Raw genomic sequence first — 26,325 nt, 5'->3', positions numbered from 1 at the left:
CCACCATGCCCGGCCAGCAATCGTATGTATAAAGCACATAGAAAAATGTCTGACGTGTAGTAAGCACTCACTAAATGTGAGATACTTTTATAGCTATTCCTACTCCTACCAAACTAGGCACTTGGTAGACACTCTGCAGCTATTTATCAAATATTTGTTATTAAGATCAGCCTGAAGTTCCAATCAAGGAGTGAGTTTGAAATCAGAGAATGGAAGTTCAGAGCAAGCCCCCATCCCCATTGAACAGATGGAGAAAAGGGTTGGGCTTTCCCAAGAGGGTCCTAGATAGCTTGAATGGGGCCAGGGCTGAGTCTCGGACCTGCGCTGGTTGAATGAATGACTTGGTCAGGCCTGGTAGGTTTGTCAGGGTTCCCCCAGGCATGGGAAGCCCCTCGCTTCTTTAATATGGACCCACACCCTCCAGCCCAGCCCTGCTTTAAGACCTCTCTGAATTAAATTGGCCAATTTCTCCCAGTGGGCCGGTTCACTGCTCCCATGCCCTCCCAGACTCGGGCGGCTCCCTGGAGGGCTGGAGGTCATCTGTGATGCTGGAGAAAGGCTGGGTCCTCTGGAGGCTTTCGCATGTCGGTCTGAAGAGGAGATGAGTTGGGGGTTCCAGGGAGGCACCAGAGTTGCCAAAGTCCTCTTGCCTCCCTGGCAAGTCTCTCCCATCCACTTCTGCCATTACCACTGCCCTGCTGACTCCACGAAAACCAAACTAGAAACAAAAGGAAGGTTGGGACTAGGGATGCCATTGGGATAAAAGAGTAAGAAAGAGACGGGTAAGGCCAGACGCAGTGGCTCACGCCTGTAATCCCAGCACTTTGGGAGGCTGAGGCAGGTGGATCACCTAAGGTCAGGAGTTCGAGACCAGCCTGACCAATATGGTGAAATCCTGTCTCTATTAAAAATACAAAAATTAGCCAGGCGTGATGGCGTGTGCCTGTAGTCCCAGCTACTCGGGAGGATGAGACAGGAGAATTGATTGAACTGGGGAGGAAGAAGTTGCAGTGAGCCAAGATTGTGCTACTGCATTCCAGCCTGGGCAACAGAGAAAGACTCTGTCTCAAAAAAAAAAAAAAAAAGGGAAAAAAGAAAGAAAGAGGCGGGTAAGTGATGGGGGTGGGAAGGGCTCTGGATAGATGGGATAGGGTTCTTGTGCAGGGTCTGAAAATCTTTTCTCATGCCACAAATGACATAAAAACAGGTCAGGCTGCATAATTCACAGGGTTCAATAGCAAATTAACATGGGGGGGGCTGTTCAAAAATTAAGTATTTCAATACAGCAACAGCCAAGCATGAAACCAAGCCTGGGACCCTTCTGAGCCTGGGACCTTGTGGCGCTGCAGGTTACACATCTGTGGAACTTGCCCCGTCCACAAATCTCTGAGGGCATATATAGGCATGAGTTTTCCTGGGAAAAGGGCCCTCAGTGGTCGAGGTAGGATCCAAAAGGCTAAAAATCACTACAACTGAGGTAGGTGAGGGGCCCTTCTTTTCATCACCTCCTCCCTCCACTCAGGCAGGGTAGGGGGCTAGTGAACACGCTGCATGAACCAGCTTCAGAGTAGGGCAGGCTATGGTGGCCAAGGGGACAGAGAAAGGTGGACACATGAGAGATGAAGATTAGAGTTGGGAGAGAGAGGCGAGAAGGCTGGCTCCCGGGTTTGTGACTCGAGCAACAGAATCAATCCACAGTGGTGCTATTCATGGAGATGAAGAAAAGCTAGCAGAAGATCAAGGTGCTGTTTTGCTTGGCTGGGTGGCAGTGAGAATCAAGATTCCTATTCTAGGCATGAGAGGGTGTCAAGCAGACAGATAATAAAGCTTGGGAGGAGATTAGATGACACACACACATTTTGGGGCCATTGGTATAGAGATGGCATCTAACCCTGCTGGAATGGCTGAGGTCTTCTAGGAATTCAGTGGGTGCAAAGGCTCTTGGGTACAACATCTGATTGCCCTGACACCGCACATGAGAGTATGTGTGTGTGTGCCTCATTTGTAAATGTTCTCATTTGTAAATGGAGGTGAGAATCATATCCCCGTCATAGGATTTCATAAGTAAGCTTGTGGAAGGTTACTTAAGACAGGCCTTGGTACCTGCTGAGCCCCCAAGGATACCAGGCATTGTAACAATAATAATCATATCATGTCATCCTTCCACAAATATGTACTGAGCCTCCAGCATGTGTCTGGCAGTGTCTTGGGGCTTTGGATGCAGCCATGATCAAATGTGTTAGAAGGCGGTAAGTACTACAGTGAAAGGAAAGTAGAGCAGGGTAAGAAACACGATGCGGAGGATGGGGCGGGGACTTCAATATCGAATAGGGTGGCCAGGGGAGCCCTGCTTAAAAAGTGACATTAGAGCAAGACCTTGGAGGTGAGGGAGAGCCTTAGGCAGATGTCTGAGGGAACGGCTGGCCAAAGACCGTCAGGAGAGTGGTGGGGGGTGAGGCCCTAGGGTAAAGGGTAGGGGACCTTTGTAAAGGCTCCTTGTGGCACAGGGGGCTGGTCCTCCAACAGGGCAACACCAGGTCTGCCCCACAATGAGGCAGAAGGCTCTCACATGCTGGAGAGAGCCCGTTGTTCAGCATGGCCAGGGAGCATATACCTCTAATATGGTAGAGGCAGCCTCTTGCCCACATAGCAGCTTTCCAAGCCTTTGGGTGGGCCTTGAGGCTCCTCCTGACCCATGGAAGGGCCTCACCTGGCACAGCAGGCTCACCAGCAGGGCCTCTCCTTCTCTTGGCCGTGGAGTGTCCCCTTCCAGCAAAACTCGGCCGGGCCTTTGCTCCAGGGCTCCCAATCCAAGCATACATCGGAGTCATTTTCCTCTGAATCTGTGGAGACACGAGGCAAGGCCTCTTGGCTGATCACATGCTGTCTCCCACCCCTGACCCAGGAAGGAGTCCCCTGGCAGGCCTGGGTGTCCCTGCAGCCTTGCCTGAGGCTAGGGCCAAGGCAGAATCCTATGAGCCAGCCTTGAAGCCTCAGGAAGTCTTCAGGGCCTTAAAGGGTGACCAGGGACCAAGAAAGAAGGCTATTCCTATAACTCAGAAAATGGCCATATCCATCTACTAGAGGAAAGGACACAGAGGTGAGCAAATGACATACCATACTGGGCATGGTCCAGGAGGAGGCAGTGAAGAGACACAGTTATTGACCCATCCAGGCATTTGTCCGCTAGTTCATTCATTAACAAGTATCTGAGTACACAGGCACAAGGATCTCCACTGTAGCACTGTTTTGTGGTGAAACACACACATGAACGATAAAACACCTGGACACTGTGTTCACGTCCACAGATCACAAGAGGTCTGGGTGACTAAGCTGTGGCACAGTCACACCACAGGGAGACCCAGACCTTCGGTCTGACGGCTTGTCATGAAGCTGTTAAAATGTTTGCATCATATCTGTATCTTCTGATTTGCAGGATATCTATGGTATATTATAAGCAAATTGAAGAGAAATGTAGGATCTTTTTGTTTTGAAAGGCAAATGCTGCCCCCTTCCCCTATTCTTTTTGAAAACCTGCACACGTTAGTAAGCATGTGCACGAGTTTGCTGACAGACTCATCTTGGGGAGGTAAGGTGAGGAAAAGGGGATGGGGAAGATTATTTTTCCTACTAAACTCTTGCATTGTTTCACTAGTTGCAGGGAAGTAACAAAGGTTGTTTGTACAATGGGCATAATATCAGCATCTTCTAGGATGAGGGTTAACTGAAGACAGACACGTACAACTCAGCACAGGACTTGGCACAGGCCTTCAACAGTGTTGGCAGTTAGTATGTCTTAAAAGTCAGTAGGGGCCGGGCACGGTGGCTCACGCCTGTAATCCCAGCACTTTCGGAGGCCAAGGCGGGTGAACCATCAGGTCAAGAGATCCAGACCATCCTGGCCAACATGGCGAAACCCTGTCTCTACTAAAAGTACAAAAATTAGCTGGGCATGGTGTGGACCTGTAGTCTCAGCTACTCGGGAGGCTGAGGCAGGAGAACTGCTTGAAACCAGGAGGCGGAGGTTGCAGTGAGCTGAGATCGCGCTACTGCATTCCAGCCTGGGTGACAGAGTGAGGCTCCATCTCAAAAAAAAAAAAAAAAAATGTAGGATGGCGTGAAGTGACTGTTCTTCACTAGAGAGAGTATTTTTTGAACACAGAGTATGTGTGAACTGTTGTTACATTCATTTTCTCATCTAATCCTCTTAACAACTTCCTGAAGTCAATTACTAGTATTTTTTGTGCTTTACAGATGAGGATGGTGAAATCACTTGTCCAGGCTCACAGCCAGGGAGTGGTGCTACTGGATGCGAATTCAGCCACCCCACTCCACAGTTCCCACTGGGTGCGTTTGGACTCAGGGGATTTAAAGGCAGCTTTGAATTGAACACCTTGCTCCAAGGGCCACCATGAGGGGCTGTTGCGCCACTCTTCTGTTTCAGCCCCAAACCCATCTCTTTGGAGGTTTCCCTTCATCCTTCTGCAAACTCCTTTCAAGTTGCAAAAGTAAAATACTGGCAGCAGGGCATCTTCCCCTTGAAGGGTGTGTGTGGCTTCCTCCACCTTATGGCCATGTCATGGTCAGATAGTAGCACCGTCCCCCACTGACCAGCTTCTGCAGGAGTTGAGCTGCCCATTATCATTTTTGCCTCAGTGCCAGTTTCATCAGGCAGCTCCCCTTTCCTCCCCACTTGCTCCTCCTTCAACTTGGGAAAGTGCATCCTGTCGGGTACTCCACACTTAACCCTCTGTCTTCTGAGGCCTGAAACTGCCGAGGAGCCAGCAGGAGTGTTGGGGGGCGGGGGCGGGTGGGGATGGGAGGAGGCGGCAGAGCTATTCCTGTCTGCTTTTCAAACTGGATTTCAGGCAAACTGATTCCAATAAAGGAATCCACAGCAGAACAGAAAACCACAGGTCTGGGTGGCCTGACCCCTCTTAGCCCTCCAAACCCTGACACTGGGTCAGTCCCCAGTACAAGCCCAAAACACACACAATAATATCGGGAATTTTAGAAGATGGGGAACCTGAGGGAGGAATGCCCACCTCACTTTTTTTTTTTTTTTTTTGAGACGGAGTCTCACTCTGTCGCCCGGGCTGGAGTGCAGTGGCCGGATCTCAGCTCACTGCAAGCTCTGCCTCCCGGGTTCACGCCATTCTCCTGCCTCAGCCTCCCTAGTAGCTGGGACTACAGGCACCCGCCACCTCGCCCGGCTAGTTTTTTGTATTTTTTTAGTAGAGACGGGGTTTCACAGTGTTAGCCAGGATGGTCTCAATATCCTGACCTCGTGATCCACCCGTCTCGGCCTCCCAAAGTGCTGGGATTACAGGCTTGAGCCACCGCGCCCGGCCATGCCCATCTCACTTTAAGGATGGTTTCTCTTCGTTGCAAAATTAACAAAGGACTTATTTCAAAACGCCACATGACACCAGGGAGTAAAGAGCCTCTCAGGAGAAAGGCTGTGGAGGGGTTGGGATGGGGTAGGTTGTGGATGGTTTTGGAGTTAGGCCTCCAAGCAGAGTGAATGCTGGAGGAGATTCACGCCACAGGCCTTGGCCTGGGTGGTAGGAGAAATGTCTCCGCTCTGAAGAAGGCATCCAAAGCCACGCCGCCTACATTTCCTCCCACATGGACAAAACCAGCATTGGCTGGATTATTTTCTCAGCCTACAGGAACCTACCATGTGCCAGGTGTGTATGTGTACTGTGTGCCCTGCCCTGTAAGTACCTGATATGTATGGACCACTGGAGCCTGTCACAACCCCAAGGGGCAGGTACCAGTGTTGTCTCCATTTTGTAGATGAGAAAAGCAAGGCTCAGAGAGGTGCCCACCATCACGCAGCTGGTAGTTGGCAGAGTCAGGATTTGAAGGCAGACAATTGGCTCTCTTAAGTTCACAGATGTATGACCTTGGACAGGTTGCTTCTCTTCTCCAAGCCTCAGTTTCCCCAATTGTGATATAAGTATTATTATGCAGGGTTATTCTGAGGATTAAATAAGATTATGCATGTCCAGTGTTTAGCACAAGGCCTGGTACATAGTCAGTGTTGCAAATAGGTTCACTATTATTAGGAACTATTAAGCAAGGATGACTTTGGGAGGCCGAGGCGGGTGGATCATGAGGTCAGGAGATCCAGACCATCCTGGCTAACATGGTGAAACCCCGTCTCTACTAAAAGTGCAAAAAATTGGCCGGGCGTGGTGGCAGGCGCCTGTAGTCTCAGCTACTCGTGGTCCCAGCTGCTCAGGAGGCTAAGACAGGAGAATGGCGTGAGCCCGGGAGGCGGAGCTTGCAGTGAGCGAGGTCGCGCCACTGCACTCCAGCCTGGGCGACAGAGCAAGACTCCATCTCGAAAAAAAAAAAAAATAAAAGAAGCAAGGATGAGGCCAGGTGTGGTGGCTCATGCCTGTAATCCCAGCACTTTGGGAGGCCGAGATGGGCAGATCACCTGAGGTCAGGAGTTCGAGACCAGCCTGGCCAACATGGTGAAACCCCATCTCTACTAAAAATACAAATATTAGTCAGGTGTGATGGCATGCGCCTGTAATCCCAGCTACCCAGGAGGCTGAGGCAGGAGAATCACTTGAAGCCAGCAGGCGGAGGTTGCAGTGAGCCAAGATCATGCCACTGCGCTCCAGCCTGGGTGACAAGAGTGAGACTGTCTCAAAAAAAAAAAAAAAAAAAAAGGATGAAATCTGAACCCGTGTCTTCCAGACTCCAGAGACAGCTTTTATCACCAGTAGCAAACAAGTCTGACTCCCCACCAGCTGTGGGGCCCAATGCCTGAACTGTGCCCCTCAGGGAGAGCTGTGGTCTACCCTGGGACTATGAGGAGAATACACTTTAAATAAACATTTTCTAGAGACAAGAGGGCATCCCAGGTTCTTGCCAGGAACTCCCAATAATTACACAATTACAAGTCCCTACATTTGAGATCATGGGGCTAGTAGGGGTGTGGGGAGGGACTTCTCACCCTGCCTCAACGACATCTGACCATTGCTGCCAACATGTGCTGCACCGATCAAGTGGCCCCCACAAAGAGGCCTTTTTTTTTTTTTTTTTTTTTGGACACAGGATCTCACTCTGTCTGCTGGAGTACAGTGGTATGATCTTGGCTCACTGCTGCCTCGACCTCCCAGGCTCAAGCAATTCTCCCACCTCAGCCTCCTGAGCATCTGGGACCACAGATGCATGCCACCACACCTGTCTAATGTTTGTATTCCTTGTAGAGACGTTGCCCAGCCCTGGTCTCCAACTCCCGGGCTCAAGCAACCTCGCCACCTTGGCTTCCCAAAGTGCTGGGATTACAGGCGTGAGCCACTGTGCCCAGCAGGAAGAGACCTCTTGCTGAAGGGGATGCTCAGGGAGACACATGCCAGAGGAGCATAAGTCCCACTCCTGCCACACAGCCAGGCCATAGCCTGGCCCAGCCACCCCTAGCTTCCTCCACAGCCAGCTTGGTCCCACCTCTTGCTCCTCTTGCTCCCATGCTGAGGTCAGGGTGAATGTCAGTTGGCTTCCATGAGCCTGTCTCCCAAAGAAGCCAGATCCTTTCTGATACATGACCTAGGCAGAAAACAGTGAGTGGTCTGCAGGTACCTGAAAAATGCCTAAGGCTGCTGTATCCCATTGTGCAAGCTGTTTACTGCACAAAAGCACCTAACTGAGAGGGTGAGCAGTGAGCTGAAATCCAGCCCACGCTCTGCTCACAGAGCCTTGTGCCCCAGCTGAAAGGGGCACCTAGAAGTTCATCTCCTGGAGGCATAACCTCTTTCTAATTTGTTCAAAAGATCACTCTCGAACTCTAGGTTCAAACTCTAGGACTCACTCTCGAACTCTAGGTTCGAGAAACCCTGAACAACCAAACCAGTCCTTTCCACTGAAGAGCTGACTGCTTGTAACTTAGCCAGCACTTACAACGACTGCATGGAGCCCCTTCTGCAGCTGTTTCAGGACACACTGGCCTATTTGGCCACCTGCCCAGCTCTAGGATTAAGGTCCTGCCTGGGCAGGGTAAGCAGCTCACCTTGGCTAAGTAAGAAGCGTAGCCAGATGATCAATAAGAACAGCAAACCCACAGGGAGGCAGAACCAGAAAACCAGGAAAGAAAATGTGAGGTCGTTCACCAGCGGCATCAAAGGGTACTTCATGGTGCATGTGTGGCTAAGCTGGGCCAGCCTGGGCTGGGCTGGCAGGGCTGCCCCAGGGGACCTGGCAGGCTGGGCCATGCTCTGCTCTCAGCCCAATTGTGACTGAGCTGTGACGTAACAAGGAAGTCACAGTGTCCTTCAGGCAAAGTATGCAGGGGACAATCTGAGGGAGAGGTGTCCTGGATGAAAGGGTGGGAAGCGAGGCGGTCAGCCAGAGTCTGGCTGAGAATTAAAAAGCCCAGGTTTCCAGGCAGGCCTGAGTTTGAATCTCAGCCCAGTAGCTATGGGGTTCATGACACCCCTCTGACCCTCTTTCTTGTAAGATGGAGATAATTTTGTTAAATTAGAAAAACAGATGGGACAAAAATTACCCTCGGGATCGGTGTTCATATAGCTGAAGTTACAGAGCCCCTCCAGGAGCCAGCCGGGTCCCCAAGTCCTGTAATATCAGCTGTGTGTGCCCACATCCACACTGTGGGAGTGCTGGGGACTGCGGCAAACTGGGTGGAGCTTACTGCATCCTAAGCATGCAGTGATGGCAGTTCCCACCAATAACTGCTATGAATGAAATGCAGGTCCATTATTGCAGGACTCCTAACTTTCCCAAGCCAGGCAAAAAGTCTAGATTTCTATGTGATATCTCCCAAGTTTAAAATATTGGATCAAACCTCGTTAAAGCACTGTTGGCTAAACCAAACGTCTGCCAGGATGGATTGGTCACTAGGCTGCCACTTAAAACTTTTAAAATCTAACACACAGATTATTCTAATGATTACTAGATTAAATGACTATAAATATTACTTAATCTGGAAGTTTCTGTGCCTCTCCTTATTAGGGTTTTCTGTGAGGGGCTTCTAACGACTTGAATCTTGTTCCTTTATCTCCTGAGTGGCCAGAACACTTCCACATGCCATCCTCATCTTCTCCTATCTGTCATCCGTTCACTCATGAAGTATTCAGTAAACCTCCATGTGCCAGACCATGGCAGAAAGGCAGCTTCGGACTTCCCACTGGAGTGGCTGCTGCACGGTATTCTCCAAAAGGGCCCTTGGACCACCTGCCTAAAGCTGCCAGCAGATGGGTGGGTGCTGGAGTGTATTTATTAAACATGCCAATTCCCAGGCTCACCTTCGTCTCCTCAGACCTCTTGGGGGTGGGGGTGTGGCTTGGGATTCAACACACTGATAGGCAACCAGAATGATTCCGACACAGGCTTGATTTTGAGACTACGGCATCTCATGACTTAAAAGCACCTGTTGAAAGGCAAACCCAGGTCCAGGCTGAGGGAGCAGCTGCAGGAAGTGGGCAGTAAACCTAGGGAGAAACATGGAGTAGAAAACCCTCTTACAGGAAAAGACACCATTTCAAGGAGAAGGGCACATGGGGCCAGCAACAGGAAAAAATGAGCATGGGAGGGGCTGGGAGAGCTTTCGAGAGTCTAGCCCAGCTGTGGGATGGCCAAAATTCCTACAAGAGGAAGTCTGGGAAAATGGACTAGAATGCGTGTCCAAGAGGAGCAGTGCCCTGGCAGGGGGCACCTGATGCAGGGCCCAGAGACCAAGAGGAGGAGCAGGCAGTCTGGGTTGGGAGTGATTCCCTGGCACTGGGTCCTGAAGGGGTTGGGGTCAGAGAGAGCTGAGCAGCATAGCTGGGAAAGGCTTGAGCACACATTTTTTTTCTGGTTACAAAACCTTTCCAGACACCAAAACAGGGATATTGTGGTCAGCTTCCCTGACCACTAGGCCCAGCTGGAGATCCTGTTGTGAGTGGGCAGAACAGACAGAACAGACATTGCAAGGTAGGCAGCTCCCAAGCACAGTTCAGAGGGTGGCACACGTCAGCAGCTTTTGGCACAGGCATGACCACAGTGGTTCTCATGGTTGTTTCAATCGGTCCGCTCACTCCTCTGTGTGATCTAGGCCTGAAGGCGCTCATCTGGCTCCAAGGGGGCACAAAGGGGGCAGTAGGCAGCAGGGGAAGATCTCTGCATCTCCCCAGGGGATGATCTCTGCATCTCCCCACTTTGCTGACTGTCTAGCCCTGGTAGGGCTCATATTTTCTGCAAGCAGAGGGCACAGCCGGCACTTTCACTCCCATAACGTAAGTATCTATTTCCTCAGCAATTCCCAGCCTCTGAAAGGTGAGCCTCTATTGGCAGTGTTTTAATTATACAAGCTCCTTCCAGCAGAGAAGGCCAAATATTTTTCTTAAAATTAATCAAACTTTGAGTATTTCATGAAATACTCATTTAATGTTCAATTAAACTACAGATCTAAATTATAAAGGGCAGCCAAAGCCAAGCACACGTCCCCTGGAAGGGTAAAATTCACAGCACCAGTGTAGGAGTAAACCCCCAGCCTGTATCCAAAAACACACACAAAGTTATTAGATAAGAATCTCCTTAAAATTTAATTGACTAAATGTATTACATTCAATATTCCATGGGCTTCTTCTGGACAAAGGATCGGCATAAATACAAACAAACCTCTGGACTTTCTTCCCTAACCGACGAAGATGAAACACAGGAGGCAAGGGGCACGGGTACACCTTCATATTTACACTTTGCCTTTACTTTACAGTTCAGTGCCAGAAATATTTACAGAAAATACAATAAGAAAAAGAGCATGTCTTGGCAACATACTGAAATTCATACAAACTGTATATATGATTTCAAGCAAATAATGATACTGCTTATTTTTTAGCCACAACTGCCAACCCCTTCAGAGGAGAAAGATGTCTTGGTCACTGTAAGAGATGAGGACTTGGGAAACTTGGTTTGCTTCAACAAGTATTTATTGGGCGCCTACTATATGCAAGGCACTGTGGAATCCCAAATTACACCTTTTCCCTCATCATTAAAAAAAGAAAAGCATCTGAAGAACATGAGTTGATATTCTGAGAAAAACACTGTAAGTACATGGCTTCTTTAGCTACTAAGAAACCCACCGTTTGATTCCACTTCGTACGGATGGACCACCTCCAATCTCTCCAACTCAGGAAAAGAGGCTGTCATGGAAATCTTTAAAACAGACCATCTGACTCCAATCAATCGTCATTTCATGTAAACACAGCAATCAGTTCTTTTCAGGAAGACAGAACCTGAATGGGCTTTAAAATGGTGAATAGAGAACGACTGCCAGCAGGAGTGTCAAATTACCTCCAATACGTGTTTCTTTCTTTCTTTCTTTTTTTTTTTTTTTTTTTACCAACTACCACAAAACACATCTTTGAGCAAGGCTAACTTTCACTTTGGGTAAAGCTCCACTTTCCAGAAGAAATGAATACTCTTAAAGACTCTGCCTCTCTAGAACCCAGTCTGCAGACTCTGACAAATGCTTCCCTAGTGTATGGAGAAAGTAACCATTCATGAAGGCCTCATACACAGAACCTGCAGGTAACCAACAATACTGGTCAAAGGTGTGGGTATTTGTATTTATCAATGAATCCAGAGGAAAATGGGCTGCCCTGAAATAAAGGATATGGAAATGAAGGAAAATGTGCATGAGTATGCACGTGTGTGTGTTTGTGTGTCTCATTAGTCTTGATTTCAAAGGCCCAATGGATGGAAGAGGGTCTCAGGAGGAAGCCCTAGACAAAAAGGAAAGCTAGCTAAATAAGGAAATGATTAACAAGGTAAAAGCCCTCCTCACTGTCCTCAGTGCTCCCAACCAGAGAGGAGGAAAGCTCCCTCCTGCAACTTACTTAAGAAGGCAGAAGGGCAACCTTACTTACCACCTTCCTCTTCACAGAATGCCACACTCATCCACCCCCTGGCACACCCAACAGATACAGCAACTGAACTGTTTCAGCCACAGACAAAAGTGGTCCTGGCTTTCCCCCAGAGGCTAGAACATATGCTGGCAAATTTATCAAATGGAGTACAAAATATTAGTATTAGGTGCTAAATATGTTCCTCTGGTGCTATTCTACTCAGTGATTTTTAACACAGGCAGGTGGGTGAACACAGTGACCATGAACTCAGATCCATACAGATGGGACAAAAATTACCCCTGGCATCGGTGTTCATATACCTCAAGTCACAGACCCCCTCCAGGAGCCAGCCGGGTCCCACTGACGAGCTAAGGGTTCTTAGCACTCCCTCTTTGGGCAGATGTTATTTTGAGCTGAAGGAACCAGCGCCTGGTAAGGTACAGTATGGGTATCCCATAGTCCACTGGCTCCGTATACACTGGGAGTTTCATGCCTTCAGGGGCTGCACATCCCTCCTTCCCTGGAAGACCAGGGAGTCTCCCAGATAACAAATGCATTCAACATCATTGTTCACGTATCAAATACATTGGAATTACAAGGAGTTGCCAGAAATTAGAGCTAACTGAAGGCTCAGCAAGTCCAACCCTCATACACACACACAGCATATTTTTCTGAAATTAAGTATGCCAAAGGTAAAAGTCTGATCTGAAGAATCACACTGAATAAGTACATCTACATCAGTTATTTTTAACCTCTGAAATGTTGTAAGTTACATGTTAATTTATAGCCTTCTCTGCTCACTTCAACTAGAACAAGAGCCCATTTTCCCCTCAAAATGTCAATCTAGAATTACCTTGAAAGTTATTAAACCTCATCTTGTTCCTGTGAACTACTAGAACATTTTTTAGGGTAGAATTGGCTCATCTTTATCCTGTATGCCCTCTCCCATGCTACCATCTGGAAAACATCAATTTATTGCCCAGCTTAAAAAGAAAATCAACTATTGAATAATAATACTATAACCTGAATGGAAACTGGAGTCATAGAAAGAGATTATCTTTACCTGAGCTTAAAACAAACATGAAGAACAGGTTATGGCAAACTTTAAACCAAGAGCTGCTATGCCCATATTTCTTGCTTATAGATGGCAAAATGCATATTTCTGGAATAAGAGACCTTTGCACAGGGAATTAGGTCCCACACTATCCCCGCCCCCTAAGTAACCCACCAAAACATCAAACCAAACAGATCGTTGCAGCTCTGACCCATAGTCTACTGACATCAGAGTTCAAGGGGGAAAACACCCCTTACACAACTGTGATCATTTCTCTTTGGACTTTAAATATCACTTATGTTCTTAACATAAAATAATCTTACTAAAGAAGAAAGCACATGAGAATAGGATAAATGAGCAGTGTATACTGTAGCACTGTAACAGGAATCCTTGTAAGGATGTTCTGGGTCTGGCCACCTCAAAAGTTTTATCCCTGCAGAAAAGTAGCAGCGAGGTAACAGAAGTATTTCCAAAACCTGGCAGGGATCTGTTGGCTGGCAAAGTCCAGAAAACATGACAACAACAGCCATTGCTAACAGTAGCCACCCAAAGAGGTGGTCACTCATGTTTGTTAATTATGAGGAAATCCAGTAGTTCTCTGGGAGATCTGAATTAGTAGCGCTGAGAGGCTATTCCTGAACCCCATTTTAGAATCCTTCATAAACTACTGCAGTTTGCTGCTTGGTCCTGAAATAAGAGACAATGGATGAAACCAAATAATTTTCAACCCTTATTGTGAATTTACATTTCTTTAAATGATATTTAATCAACGAATCACAAATGTTTAACCTGTCATTATGTCACCCTGCTGGACAACAATGGAGAGAGTGGGGGTATCACTGCTATCTTAAAACTTTTAACCCCACAAACTTTATTTGCATCCCCATTAAAGGACAAGGCCATGCTCCATTTCTGATCTGTTCCTGGGTGGCCCAGAAACTGAGGCTTTCAGACAGATCTATGCAGTGATGAAAAGGAAAACTTTTTGAAATGTGGAGAAAAAAATAAGACATATTTTAATGTCAGGCTTCTTATCTGAGCAAAAAACAAGTATCATCTTTTCTTTTTGTCAGTGTGACAGCTGGATGACAAGAAGACCTACAAGTGAGTAGAAGGCTGTGACTTCCTTCCTTCTCCTCCATGCTGTCAACATGAGTCTTTAAATGTCCTGGAAGATTCTGAGAAAGATTTTAATTTTGAATACAACCTCCTAAAAAGTGAGGTATAAAACTATCTTCAACTTCTATATTGCAAATTTGTCGATACTACCAATGCACGTGTTTAACTGAGATGCATAAAAGCCTTTCTCCTCAAAAGGCTTATGTTTAACTAAAATTGTCACCTTTAAAAGAAAGTTTATGGCTAAAATGTGTATCATCATTATCAGCAGGAATATGATTGTGTCTGGGAGCCCATTTCACTAGACAGCCCGAAGTCTTCTATCAAATGGGTTATAATGTGTTTCTTCTATTCTGGTGATTAAACAGTAAGCTCTTGGGAGTGATTTGTTTTTATTTTTACAGTGATCATCTATCAAACTGTTCTGCTGTGTTACAGTTCCCGAACTGGAGTTCCACAGTCTTAGAAATTCAGGGGTCTAAGAACTGCAGTTCTTGAGTCCAACCTCCTGGAAAAGTGAAGTATAAAACTCTGGCTCCAACTGTTTGTTCCGGTACTTGTTGACAATGTCGGTGATTTTCTGTTTCCGGCGGACATGGGGTGGACTGTAGGAGTCACTCTCCAGTCTCTTCCTTCTACAAATGTTAATTACAGTCTGCCTCACCAGAAAGCCTTGAAAATAGAGAGTTTTAAAATAAATGTTAAAAACTAATCACTTAGGTAGGTGAACTATAAGTATTCAGGTGAACTACCCTCCGCATACTCAAACTATTTCATTCAATTTGCAAACTTCCCATCCCCAGAGAGATAGACATAGTGCCAAGATAAAACTGTCAGAAGAAACACACAATGACAGGAAAAGGAGAATAAAAATCTAGTCTAACAACCTATTTTCCATCCTGGATGACAAACAGCTGTCTTCAATATTTTAATACTAGAAGTTGGTGAGGTTTTACTTAGATTTACTAGATTAAGGACAGATTAAAAAAGAACAAAACATGTTCCCTTTTTAACAAGAGCCAGACCATTTCCTACATGTGGAAACTATTAAGTAATTATCACCATTTCCTTATATTGACTTCTTTTTGGTTTGTAAAAATGATAAAGAGAAAGAAAACGTAACTCTTTAGCCACATATGAAGACCTTACCAAGAGCTCGCCTGCTGACAATCATCCCATCCACAAGAGGGATGACCATGTTAAATTTTCCAGTGGCTCCTTGAATTTTTATCCGGAATAATCCAGTGTTTAAAGGGTGGATGAAGATGACAGGAACTTCTTTTTCAAGAGTCGTAGATCTTAAGAAAAGAAAATTTTTATTTCAGACACCCAAGAGTTGAAGTCCCCCACATACAGCCTAAGATTACTAAAGGAACCTGTTGCTTGGCAGTGGTATGAGAAAAGCCAAGGGGTCAGTCTGCTCAGAATCTGCTTTCTGGGAATCTATGCTGCTGCCCCCTATAACACCTGGTCCTAAAGGTTCATTACTGGCTCAGGCTTTTTAAGCTAACAGAAAGGGGCTGAAAAAATATATATACCTGGAAAACCACTAGGGACACTGGATGGAAGGAGAGGCCAGAGAACTCTATTGCATGGAGTTAAGAATCTAGCAACCACCTATGGGACTTTCACTTTAGTTCCTCTTCTTGTAGGGAACAAAAATGTGGCCGGCCAGAGTACAGGGAATTCCAGCATAGTCAAGGCTGGTAATCCCAGAGCAGAGGCAGGAACACAGCTTTGGCCCATTACAGGAATCCCTGATATAATTTTTTTTCAGGGTGGGGAAGGAGGTTGGGAGAGCCATTAATCCAAGCCAGCTGCAAGTGTTCTTCTCAGCTATGGTGATAAATGGCCACATTGTGGCAGGGCCAAAGCCCTCACAGCCTCTGGCCAGGAAGCAGATGCTAAAGTCGGCAACTGCCTCTATGGAGGGCTGAGTTACTCATTACACACCAGGGATCGGCCAACCCATCTTGTATTACATGTTATTTGTGATGCTACATGTTGGGGTCTTTTTGCAACCCATTGAGTTTTCTTTCTATATAGGTAAGGTGATTTTGGCCAAAGCAACATTGAATCAATGTTTCAAGACATTAAAAAAAAAAAAAAAGAAGAAAGAAAAATCAATCCTCGAGTAATTCTGTCCCCAAGACAAATTATAAACTTCGCTAATCTATCAATAAAATATACATTTTACTGTCAAATTGTATTACAACCTTTGACCTAAAAAGATGGAAACTTGAGAGGCCGAGGTAGGAGGATCGCTTGAGCCCAGGAGTTCGAGACTAGCCTGGGTAACATGGTGAGACCTTGTGCCCAATTTTTTTATTTTTTAATTAAAAAAAAAAGGTGAAAACAACAAAGACAGTATATGATAAGTCTCTTCTAATTAGTTCTAGAGAAGTCTACTCATGACTATTCTATAGTCTCTTCTTTAGCAAGTTAGTGTCATAAAGAAAAAAGGACTGTTCCAGATTAAAAGAGATTGAAGGAATTAGCCGGGCGCGGTGGCTCAAGCCTGTAATCCTAGCACTTTGGGAGGCCGAGATGGGCGGATCACAAGGTCAGGAGATCGAGACCACCCTGGCTAATACGGTGAAACCCCGTCTCTACTAAAGAAGACAAAAAACTAGCCGGGAGATGAGGCGGGCGCCTGTAGTCCCAGCTACTTGGGAGGCGGAGGCAGGAGAATGGCGTAAACCTGGGAGGCAGAGCTTGCAGTGAGCTGAGATCCGGCCACCGCACTCCAGCCTGGGCGACAGAGCCAGACTCCGTCTCAAAAAAAAATAAATAAAAAAAAAAAAAAAATAAAAGAGATGGAAGGAATTAAAACCAGATATACAGTCCTGGAGTGAATTCTTTACCAATTGTGAAGAATATTTTAGTAAAAATGAATACATTTGAATGTTGCCTATTAGATAATATTAAGAAAGTATTACTAACTTTATTATTGTGATGTTATATTTAGCTATCTGAAAGTGTTCTGACTTTTCAGATGCATACTGATGTATTTGGAACATAAAGATACCTGTAATTTGTTTTAAAACACCAAAGCATAAAAAACATGGAAGTTTTAAGAATGACTTGCCCTCTTTTAGAAATGTAAAATGATAATGCCAAAATAAATCATCTTTACTGACTTCATTTCAACAACAATCATCTAACAATATTAGAATAAATTCATCTTATATGCAATTTCAATCAGCTCACATAACTAAAAGGAACTTAAAAATATCAAGTTTGAGGGTATCTGTGATGAGAGAGATACAGGACCAATGCATTTGGGGTCAAAGGCCTGGATTCAGGAAACTTTCTCCTGCATTTACTGGATGTGTGATACTAAGGAATAACCTCTTTGAGCCTATTTTATCCCACAAATAAAACAGGGAAAATAATTGTTGAACTCTTAGTTATAAACCAAAAACAAGCAAGCAAACCTTGAAAACTACAAGCCTACACAACTACATTGTTACCATTCTTAGAATCAGATTATTCTCTTTTTATCCTTCTTGTGAACGGGCAGAAATTTTAACCCAATTATAAACTTAGTATTACATTTTGCTTAGAAACATTTTTCCATTAATTAGCTCATATGATTTAGGATATTTTAGCTGCTATTTGGCCACATTGTTTTGGCCAATTTAACTCCATTATTTCAATCTAATATTGCTATCCTATTATTACAGTCTTTATTAATATTTAATTGCCTCTACTTCTCCATTTTTCTTTTTGCTCTAGATAACTGTAAAATAGCAATTAATTTTACTATTAAAACTCTTGCTAAAGCACCCAACATCACTAATCATCAGGGAAATGCAAATCAAAATCATAATGAGATAGCACCTCACTCCAGGTAGGATGGTCATTTTCAAAAAAACCAAAAGAAAACAAGTGTTGGCGAGAATGTGGAGAAAAGGGAATTCCCTTGTAGGCTGTTGGTGGAAATGTAAACTGGTGCAGCCACCGTGGAAAACAGTATGGTTCCTCAACAAATTAAAAATAGAATGTTCATATGATCCAGCAATCCCACTTCAGGGTATATATCCAGAGGAACTGAAACCAGGATCTCAAAGAGATAGCAGCACTCCCATTTTCACTGCAGCATTATTCACAATAGCTAAGACATGGAGGCAACTTAAATATCCATCAATGGACGAATATATAAGGAAAATGTGGTGTACACATACAATGAAATATTATTCAGTCTTAAAATGGAAATCCTGCCATTTGTGACAACATGGGTGAATCTAGAGTACATTATGCTAAGTATAAGGCAGGCACAAAAAGACAAATTCCACATGATATCACTTATATGACAAATCTAAAATAGTTAAACTCAGAGAAGCAGAGAGTAGAATGCTAGTTGTCAGGAACTGGAGGGAGGGAAAAAATGGGGAGGTATTGGCCAAAAGGTGGCACAAAGTTTCAGTTATGAAGGATAAGTCCTAAAGATCAACAGTACAGTGGCTATAGCTAATAATACAGTATTGTATACTTAAAAATTTGCTAAGAGGGCAGATCTTATGTTAAGTGGTTCTTATCACAAAATAATAATAATAATAAATTAAGTGGGCAGCAGAAAACTTCTGGATATGGTAGAAGTGCTCAGGAATAGATTATTGTGATGGTTTCATGGAGATATACTTATCTCCAAACTCATCAAGTTGTATACATTAAATACGTATAGCTTTTAACATGTCAGTCGTACCTCAATAAAGTGGCTTTAAAAAAGTCCATGCTGTAATAATTTGATAACCTTGTACATTGTATACAAACTTCTTTCTTTGATCTTTTTTCTCTATTTTTATTTCTAATTGTCCACAACTCTTTTGTTTCATAATTCTTTATTTATTAAGCTGCAATCAATATATTAAAAAAAGACATGCTGTTGAAATTCAAGCAAACAGAGTTTACCTTAGTGAAGTGCTACTATTTGCAGTAGTTTCCACACCAGTACTGATCTCTGTCATCAGCTCTGAGAGGGGAAAGTTTTCTGGAAGAAAATAATAGCATTATAATTAATATCTCCCTCATTTTCCCAAACAGATAACAGGAAATCTAATTTTCTAATCTCGTCACATAAATGAGTGGCAAATATATGGATTGTGCTGTCCTGAAATATCATCTTAATTATTCTCTACAAATTAAAAAATCATCTCTCAAGACTTTTTTTTAGCTAATTTCATCTAAAGCAAAGAGTTTTTAGAAAATACATTCTGTGATCTTTGAGGGCTTGGTTGAAAAGTAACTATCACATTTTCCCACAAACTCTGGGCTGGATGGGATTTTAGGCAAAGTATATAATTCTAATGCTCAAGGTTGCTTATGTAAAAATCATGAGAAACTTACCCAGAGTGCAACTCTTAAGGACAAACTAAGCTTTATACTAAAACGAGACAGTAGAGCATGTGGGTGGAGAGAGGGTAAGTGAAGCGCTTCCCCATCCCCTTTCCAAAGGTCCTGGGATGACTGAGACCAACTGGCAACAAACCACTGACTGTGATGCCAACAGGGATAACTAAAAGCTTTGTATCTACTAGTCTCGTCAAATCTTCACAACTACGAAAAAAGTACCAGGATTTAACAGAGGAGTAATCTAAGGCTTAAAGAAACTGAGTAGTGGAGCTGGGGTGCAAACCCAGGCTTGCTGAACTCCAGGACTAGCTCCTGGCCACACCATGCTTATATGCCCACTCCCTGTAGACATTTAGCAAGTCATTGTCATATATTGTTATTTTATTTATGGACAAAGTCCTCATACAGTACCTATATCATCATAGCGTTCCACCCAGACTACAGAAACTCTTGTCTCAGGTCCAAGGGGAGGAACAGGGCGACCCTGAGGCAGCTTCCTCATTCTGGAACTGGGACTGAGCTATATGAAGAAGAAGACAGAGCATGGGAAAAACAACAGCAACAAAAAACTGGCTTAATAAAACTACCCAGTCATTCATTTGTCAAGGTGCTCAGTGACATAAGTATCAGGTCATGGAAAATCACTTTAAGAAAACGTGTATACATTTACAACAAAGCTCTTCTTTGGCTCCTGTTCATCAGTCTTAACCGAGGACAAGAAAATGAAGGCTTCAAATTGTCAAAGAAAAAACAAGGAAGGAATACTGAATAATAATAATTTGCATTAATAAAAACAAAATTTACACGCAGTATCTTAATGAGGGCTTAAAGGATTTGAGTCTATCTCTATTAGGGCCAGAAAGCAGTATGCTTCCCCATCACAGCCACATCATTACTTGTCTGGGGATCCTAATCTCTAAAATGTCCCGTCAGCAAGTTATTCCCAGATCCCAGAACAAATGTCTCCTACTGCAATTTATGCTTAATTTCTTTTTCTCATCAGTAGAAAGAAAAACAAGTTGTTTGGGCCTTCATTATCATGCAGTGTGCTTCTGGCTTCCCACCACCCTAATCAACTCTAAGTTTCACTGCAAGGTTAACAGGACTGTGTCTCCCCTTTAGCAAACTGGTACCGAGTTGCACTTCTTTTGAGGCATGCAGCACAGCTAAGTTGTGCTAAAGCCCCAAACAAAGCTCATATGTACAGAGGGGAGAATCTCATACTTGAGGTGAATTTTAAAATTAAAACTGCTTTATTAGCACAGAAATATACATGTCTTTACCAGATGACCAGAGTCCATGGCAAGTCCCCTAGATGCTTGTATCTACTCTGATATTGACAGAAAATGGCCAGACCAAGAGATTTCTCCCAAACTAGTGACAGACATCTGCCCATATTCACAGACTACTTTCTTAGCATCAAGGCCCCTAATTAGCTTTGACTCTGACTTCTTCCATCTCTGACGTCTAGCCCTAGATTTAAAGAGCTCCTGTGATTAGGTCAGGTCTACTTGGAAAATTTCCCTTTTGATTAACTCAAAGTAACGCAATTAAACCCACAAGATCCCTTTGCCAAATAAAGTAACATAATCACAGTTATCCTATCATATTCACAGGCTCCACCTACACACAAGGAGAGGACATTGTACACAGGCAAATGTTGCTGGGGGTTATCTCAAAATTTTGCCCAACACCCTGATGTTTTTCCTGCAGTCTTGCTGAACTCACCTCAATAGTTCTAGTGGATTGAAAAAAAGATTCCTCGGGGTTTTCTTTTTTTTTTTTTTTTTTTGAGACGGAGTCTCACTCTGTCGCCCGGGCTGGAGTGCAGTGGCCGGATCTCAGCTCACTGCAAGCTCCGCCTCCCGGGTTTACGCCATTCTCCTGCCTCAGCCTCCCGAGTAGCTGGGACTACAGGCGCCCGCCACCTCGCCCGGCTAGTTTTTTTTTTTGTATTTTTTAGTAGAGATGGGGTTTCACCGTGTTAGCCAGGATGGTCTCGATCTCCTGACCTCGTGATCCGCCCGTCTCGGCCTCCCAAAGTGCTGGGATTACAGGCTTGAGCCACCGCGCCCGGCCTCCTCAGGGTTTTCTACTTACATGACCACGTCACCTGCAAATACATACAGTTTTACTTCTTTGTTTCTAAGCTCTACGTACTGTGTTTCCTTTTGTCTTCTCTATGTAGGTCCCTCCTCTACCATGTCGAATATAAGTGGTGAGAATAGGCATCCTTGCCTTGTTCTCCATCTCAGAGGAAAAGCATTCAAGAATGTATAATGCGTAAGTATAATGTTAGCTGTAGGTTTTTAGTAGATGCTCTGTATCAAGTTGAGAAAGTTCTATTCATAGTTTGCTGAGAACTTTTCTCATAATGAGTACTGAATTTTTGTCAACTGCGTTTTCTCCATGTATTGAGATAACCATATGGTTTTGCTTTTTTGTTTGTTTGTTTAGCTTGTTAGTGTCTGCAAAGTATACTATAAGTGAGAAACAAAAACACGGTGCTTTATCTGGGTTCTAAGGAATAACTATGCTGGCATTCAGAAAATATGGGCAGCTCACCACTGAATTCTAGTTCTGTTCACAAATCTCAAATAAAAAAATTTTTTAAAGTATTAGATTTGGCTAAAATCTTGCATTGCCATGCAATACTGACTGCTCATCTCTAACTTGTATTCTGTAAAACCTTTAAAAAACTCCTGATTTTCAAATCAGTCTACTCCAGGGACTATTACACCACCTGGCCTTTTTTTCCTAAATCAATTTTAAAGGTAAAAACCTCCCCATATTCTAAGTATATACTTACATTAAAAGTAATTTTCACTGTGGCAGGGAGCCAACCTAAACTCCTGTACAATGGAGGAACGCCTTTAAGTCAAGCTGACACTTCTGTCTTTGTTATGATTTGTTCTAAGTCAATCTTCCTACACTTCTGACCTGATCACAGATAAAGAAGTAATATTTGCTGATAAGGTAAAAAAAAAAAAAAAAAAAAAGATAAAAGCAAAAAAGCTCCTCTTGTAGTAAGTGCTGTGTTCCTCACTCAGAATATTTATCCATACACTGAGTTCTTCTCCACAATGTTCCTATATTTATATGGTCAGACTTGTTTAAGATGAACATTGCAAGATTAAAGATAAAACACATGTAGTTACTGCAGTAACTTTAGTGGATATTTCAGGGACAAAAGTAAAACCTTGGTTTAAAAAGGAACAGATGAGAGAATCAAGTATGGGATCAGAATGGTGAAATCAAGAGAATCCACAAAGGCTGTCTCAGAATAAACTATCTGTTGCAGGCTGAAAAAGAGAAAATCATGAGAATGTTATTTTAAAAAATTAAGTTACTAAGGAATCAGTACTCTGATATAATTACTCTCTGGGTTAAAAGCTTTTCAGGCAGGATTCTATAATTACCCTGATTTCACTACAAAATTTTGGAGACCTATCAACAAAGTAACTTACCCTCTGTGAGGAATTAAGATTGTCTGTATGATTGGGGAAAAGCTCAAGTGTCAGGGATGGCTGTTTCAGAATTCCTGGCATAAGATCCATATTTGAATCACTATCTTGGTCCGAGATGTTACTTTCCAATGAATCAGCTATGGGGTAAAGGAAAAAAAGCAACTATAATACATACCACTTATTTGGAGCAAGACTGTTAAAACTAATTATGCTCACCAGTCTAACTTAAATCACTTAAACAAAGCATTGCTTCTAGAGCAAGGGCTGACTAACTTTTTCTGTAAAGGATCAAGTACTAAGTATTTTAGGCTTTGCTGGCTATACAGATCTCTCACATATTCTTCTTTGTATTTTATTTAAAACCCTTTTTATATTAAGAATGTAAAACCCTTTTTACATTCTTCTTTTACAAGAATGTAAAAACCATTCTTGGCGGCATTTGGCTTGTGCCACTGTGGTTTGCCAGCTCCTGCTCTAAAGGATAACCAAAATAAGACTAGAAAATATTTGACATTTCAGATGTAGAATATAATACATGCCATTATTACTCTCTGAATCCTTTTGATTATATATTCAATCATGTAGCATTGTGTCAAATAGGCACTGGGACACCCAGAAGCTACAGAAGATCTAGTCTCTATGATTAAGAGCAATGTGGTTAGAGATAAGTACACAAAAAGTTATCCTCCACCCCATCTAAAAAAAATCCCCAAATATCAGAAATAGGAGGAAGCTGAGTTGGAGTGGGCACAGTTGGCATAGGAGATGTTTCACAACAGAAGACAAAGACCCAACTGCAGGAGCTTTAGTGTAAGGACAAGGCTCTAGCTCTGGGAGGACTTGTCTGGTACTAACAGGCTGGGCCAGAGAAATCAGGCAGGTATGTCCCCAAAGAGGACGGACAGGTTCTGGCTTCTGGAATTAAAGTAGTAAACCAGAACCTTGACAGGAAGCCCAACAGCCGCTATAATTCAAACCTAAACCACGGAAAGCCCAACCTTCCAGTGACACAGCTGGCCCCAGAGAGTAAGACAGGGAGGGGCCTAGAGTGGGAAATCAAGGGTCCAAGGACAAAGGTTAGGCAGCTACCAAGGTAGGGCACAACAAAAGTCGTTAGTCTGGAAATGAGACTGTGAAATCGTGAGGTATAGTATCCCATCCTAAAAATGATCTCAAAGAAGAAGGTGAAGTTTTCTATCTAATGCCTGACCACCTACTTGGTCAGGCTTGAACAAACAGGCTTAATTTGCAAAAAGCAAAGGTTCTGGGCAAAATAAAACTGTGAGTTCAGACTAAGAAGTAATAATTACTCTCAATTCTGAAAAAGAAAGGTCTTGGACCACCATCTTTTCTAGGCTGCTTAAATTTCTCTTGCTCAGAAGAATGGCCAGATGCTATCATGAGATCCTTCCCGTTGTAGGATTCTATGTGGTTCCATGTAAAGGCTCTCAAAAAGTAGGTGAGGGATCACTCGTAATTATAGAAAGAAATGAACTGGAAAATAAGCCTATGTATTGATTAATTAAAGAAAGCATATCAATTGAAATGGGATTCCTTCACTATTTAAAGATTATCAGAGGGTCAGTCTGCTTGTCTTTAACTACTTTCCTTAAAAAGTTAAGAGAAGATACCTTGTGCTTCTGCATATTCTGTTATAATGCCTTAGAAGCTAAAGAATGCCTTAGATCACTTCAAAATCTCTTCCAAAGCAGTAATACCACACAACCCAGGAATATAAATATAGATCCTAAAACAGGACCATGCAAAATGGTCTTACTTAAGGACTCCACAGGAGAAGGAACCACAAAAGCAATTTCTGTAAAGGCATCAGCATAATACAGCACCTTCTTCTGTCCATTGAAAATGCTAGCTCCAATATCTTCAGAGGAAATCACTTCTTCTGGGAAAAAGAAACACCACATTACTGCTTCAAAAAGTAGAAAAAAACCAGTATCATCTTGCTACACGAAATGTTAACTGGTTAATAAAGTGATAAATAGAATATATGTTTCCAGCAAGAACCAATTAGTATGAAAGAATAAAATATAATGCTTATTAGATGTCTTTATTTTTAAATCATAAAATCTTAATTTCATAATTTCTCAAACAACTGTATATCAGACCACTTCTGATTAGCAGGGCTTTTAATTCATGTGTATGAAGCAGATTAAGTGAGCAGTCCTTTGGATCCGCTGAATAAATAATCAAAAGGAAGACCATCCCACTACCTCAGAAGGGAGTTGGGCCAGAGAGACAGGCAGGTAGGCAGGCAGAGAGAGAGAGAGAGAGAGAGAGAGAGAGACAGAGAGAGAGAGAGAGAGACAGAGAGAGAGAGAGAGAGAGACAGAGAGAGAGAGACAGAAAGAGAGAGAGAGAGGAAGAAGAAGGAGGAGGAAAAGAAGAGGAGGAGGAGGAGGAGGGAGGAAGAGACAGAGAGAGAGAAGAGAGAGAGTACACATGTGCGTTATCTCTGGACTCTTGCTTTTAAGGCATTTCTATCCCTGGTCTCTCTCTATGGCTCCTCAAGTTGGCCTATGTTCCACCTTCCTCAATGGTCAGTGACATTGTATAAAAATGTACAGCCAGTTTTAGTAATAGCATCTGCTCTAAGCCAGGAAGACTGAATTAACAAAAGAAACACTCATGAGAGCTATACAGTTCTCAATTAAAATGAACTCAGTGTCCTACCAGCAATACATAAAATATCAACAATCTGACCAAAAATTGGACAGGGGAAATGAACAAGTACTTCCCAGGAAAGAAATAAAAATATGATAAGATATGCTCAAGCATTATTAAAAATGAAAAATTTCTCACCTAAAAAACTGGAAGATACCTAATGCTGGTGAAGATTTGGCAAATAGGGAGCTTTAGACAAGAGGTTAGCAAACTTTTTCTGTAAAGGACCAGACAGATAACATTTTCAGCTTTGTAGGCCATAGGGTCTTTGCCACAACTACTTGATTCTGTCATTGTAGCATGAAAGCTGTCATAGACAATGTGTAATCTAGAGTGTGACCGAGTTCCAATAAAACTTTATTTTCAAAAACTGGGCTTTCGTTTTCTGACTCCTGCTGTGGGCTCCGGGCAGGCACTTTGTATCTGCTGTAGTAGATGCTGTGGTTACTATCCCAACAGCCACTCTATCCACCCCTATTCTGCAGCAGGCAAAATGTGCATGTGGGACTGACCTCTGATACTAGTTCTATCTTGTCATTGTATCTCTCTACCAGAGTCATTCTTTCTTGCCACAAGGACAGGTTTGGGATAGTCTAATCACCATATAGTTCCGGATTCGGGGAGTAGGGGGTTCTGAGATCTGGCTAATCTCTCCTCTTCAGGCTGCTGTGGTATGTGAATGAAGGCCTGGAATTGCCTTTCTGCACTATTAGAGGAGCCAGGCTGGCGACAAAGCCAAAATATAGAGAGCAAAGCTAAAGGAAAATTGTAAAGAAATAAAATAGGAATG

At 43.5% G+C, this 26,325-nt stretch overlaps 2 protein-coding genes across 6 annotated transcripts in view; both read right to left on the bottom strand.

Annotated features, from left to right (window-relative positions):
• Positions 1-355: 355 nt before the first annotated feature.
• Positions 356-8,198, bottom strand: ADIG (adipogenin). Of its 2 annotated transcripts, XM_030915185.1 has the most exons (3): positions 8,027-8,198; positions 2,729-2,843; positions 356-718 (listed from the first exon to the last, which is right to left on the bottom strand). In XM_030915185.1, the coding sequence occupies exons 1-3, from the start codon at positions 8,148-8,150 to the stop codon at positions 685-687; spliced, it is 273 nt and encodes a 90-aa protein (XP_030771045.1). In that variant the 5' UTR covers positions 8,151-8,198; the 3' UTR covers positions 356-684. The 2 variants fall into 2 exon arrangements, with proteins under 2 accessions (XP_030771045.1, XP_010353652.1); XM_010355350.2 differs by lacking the exon at positions 356-718 and having other exon boundaries at positions 2,725-2,843; positions 8,027-8,150.
• Positions 8,199-10,535: 2,337 nt separating this feature from the next.
• The window catches only part of RALGAPB (Ral GTPase activating protein non-catalytic beta subunit), a 110,522-nt gene continuing 94,732 nt past the window's right edge, over positions 10,536-26,325 (bottom strand). For 3 of the 4 annotated variants that reach the window (XM_010355346.2, XM_010355348.2, XM_030914292.1), the window contains 6 exons: positions 24,634-24,756; positions 22,857-22,993; positions 19,801-19,909; positions 18,949-19,027; positions 15,184-15,332; positions 10,536-14,706 (listed from right to left, as the gene is read on the bottom strand). In XM_010355346.2, the coding sequence (XP_010353648.1) occupies positions 14,513-14,706; positions 15,184-15,332; positions 18,949-19,027; positions 19,801-19,909; positions 22,857-22,993; positions 24,634-24,756 (791 nt within the window). In that variant the 3' untranslated portion in view covers positions 10,536-14,512. The remainder of the gene's footprint in view (positions 14,707-15,183; positions 15,333-18,948; positions 19,028-19,800; positions 19,910-22,856; positions 22,994-24,633; positions 24,757-26,325) is intronic. The other variant, XM_010355347.2, reaches the window with a different exon arrangement.

Source organism: Rhinopithecus roxellana, chromosome 13 (assembly GCF_007565055.1).
Source record: "Rhinopithecus roxellana isolate Shanxi Qingling chromosome 13, ASM756505v1, whole genome shotgun sequence".
NCBI lineage: Eukaryota > Metazoa > Chordata > Mammalia > Primates > Cercopithecidae > Rhinopithecus > Rhinopithecus roxellana.
The sequence above is the reverse complement of the archived record's forward strand: the minus strand, read 5'-3'. Positions and strand labels throughout refer to the sequence as shown.

Coding starts and splice junctions, on each gene's coding strand:
- ADIG (XM_030915185.1), bottom strand. CDS start 8,150: ATGAAGTACCCTTTGATGCCGCTGGTGAACGACCTCACATTTTCTTTC. Junction 2,844..8,026: donor ACGCTTCTTACTTAGCCAAG/GTGAGCTGCTTA, acceptor GTGTCTCCACAG/ATTCAGAGGAAAATGACTCC. Junction 719..2,728: donor GAGAAGGAGAGGCCCTGCTG/GTGAGCCTGCTG, acceptor TTTTGTTTCTAG/TTTGGTTTTCGTGGAGTCAG.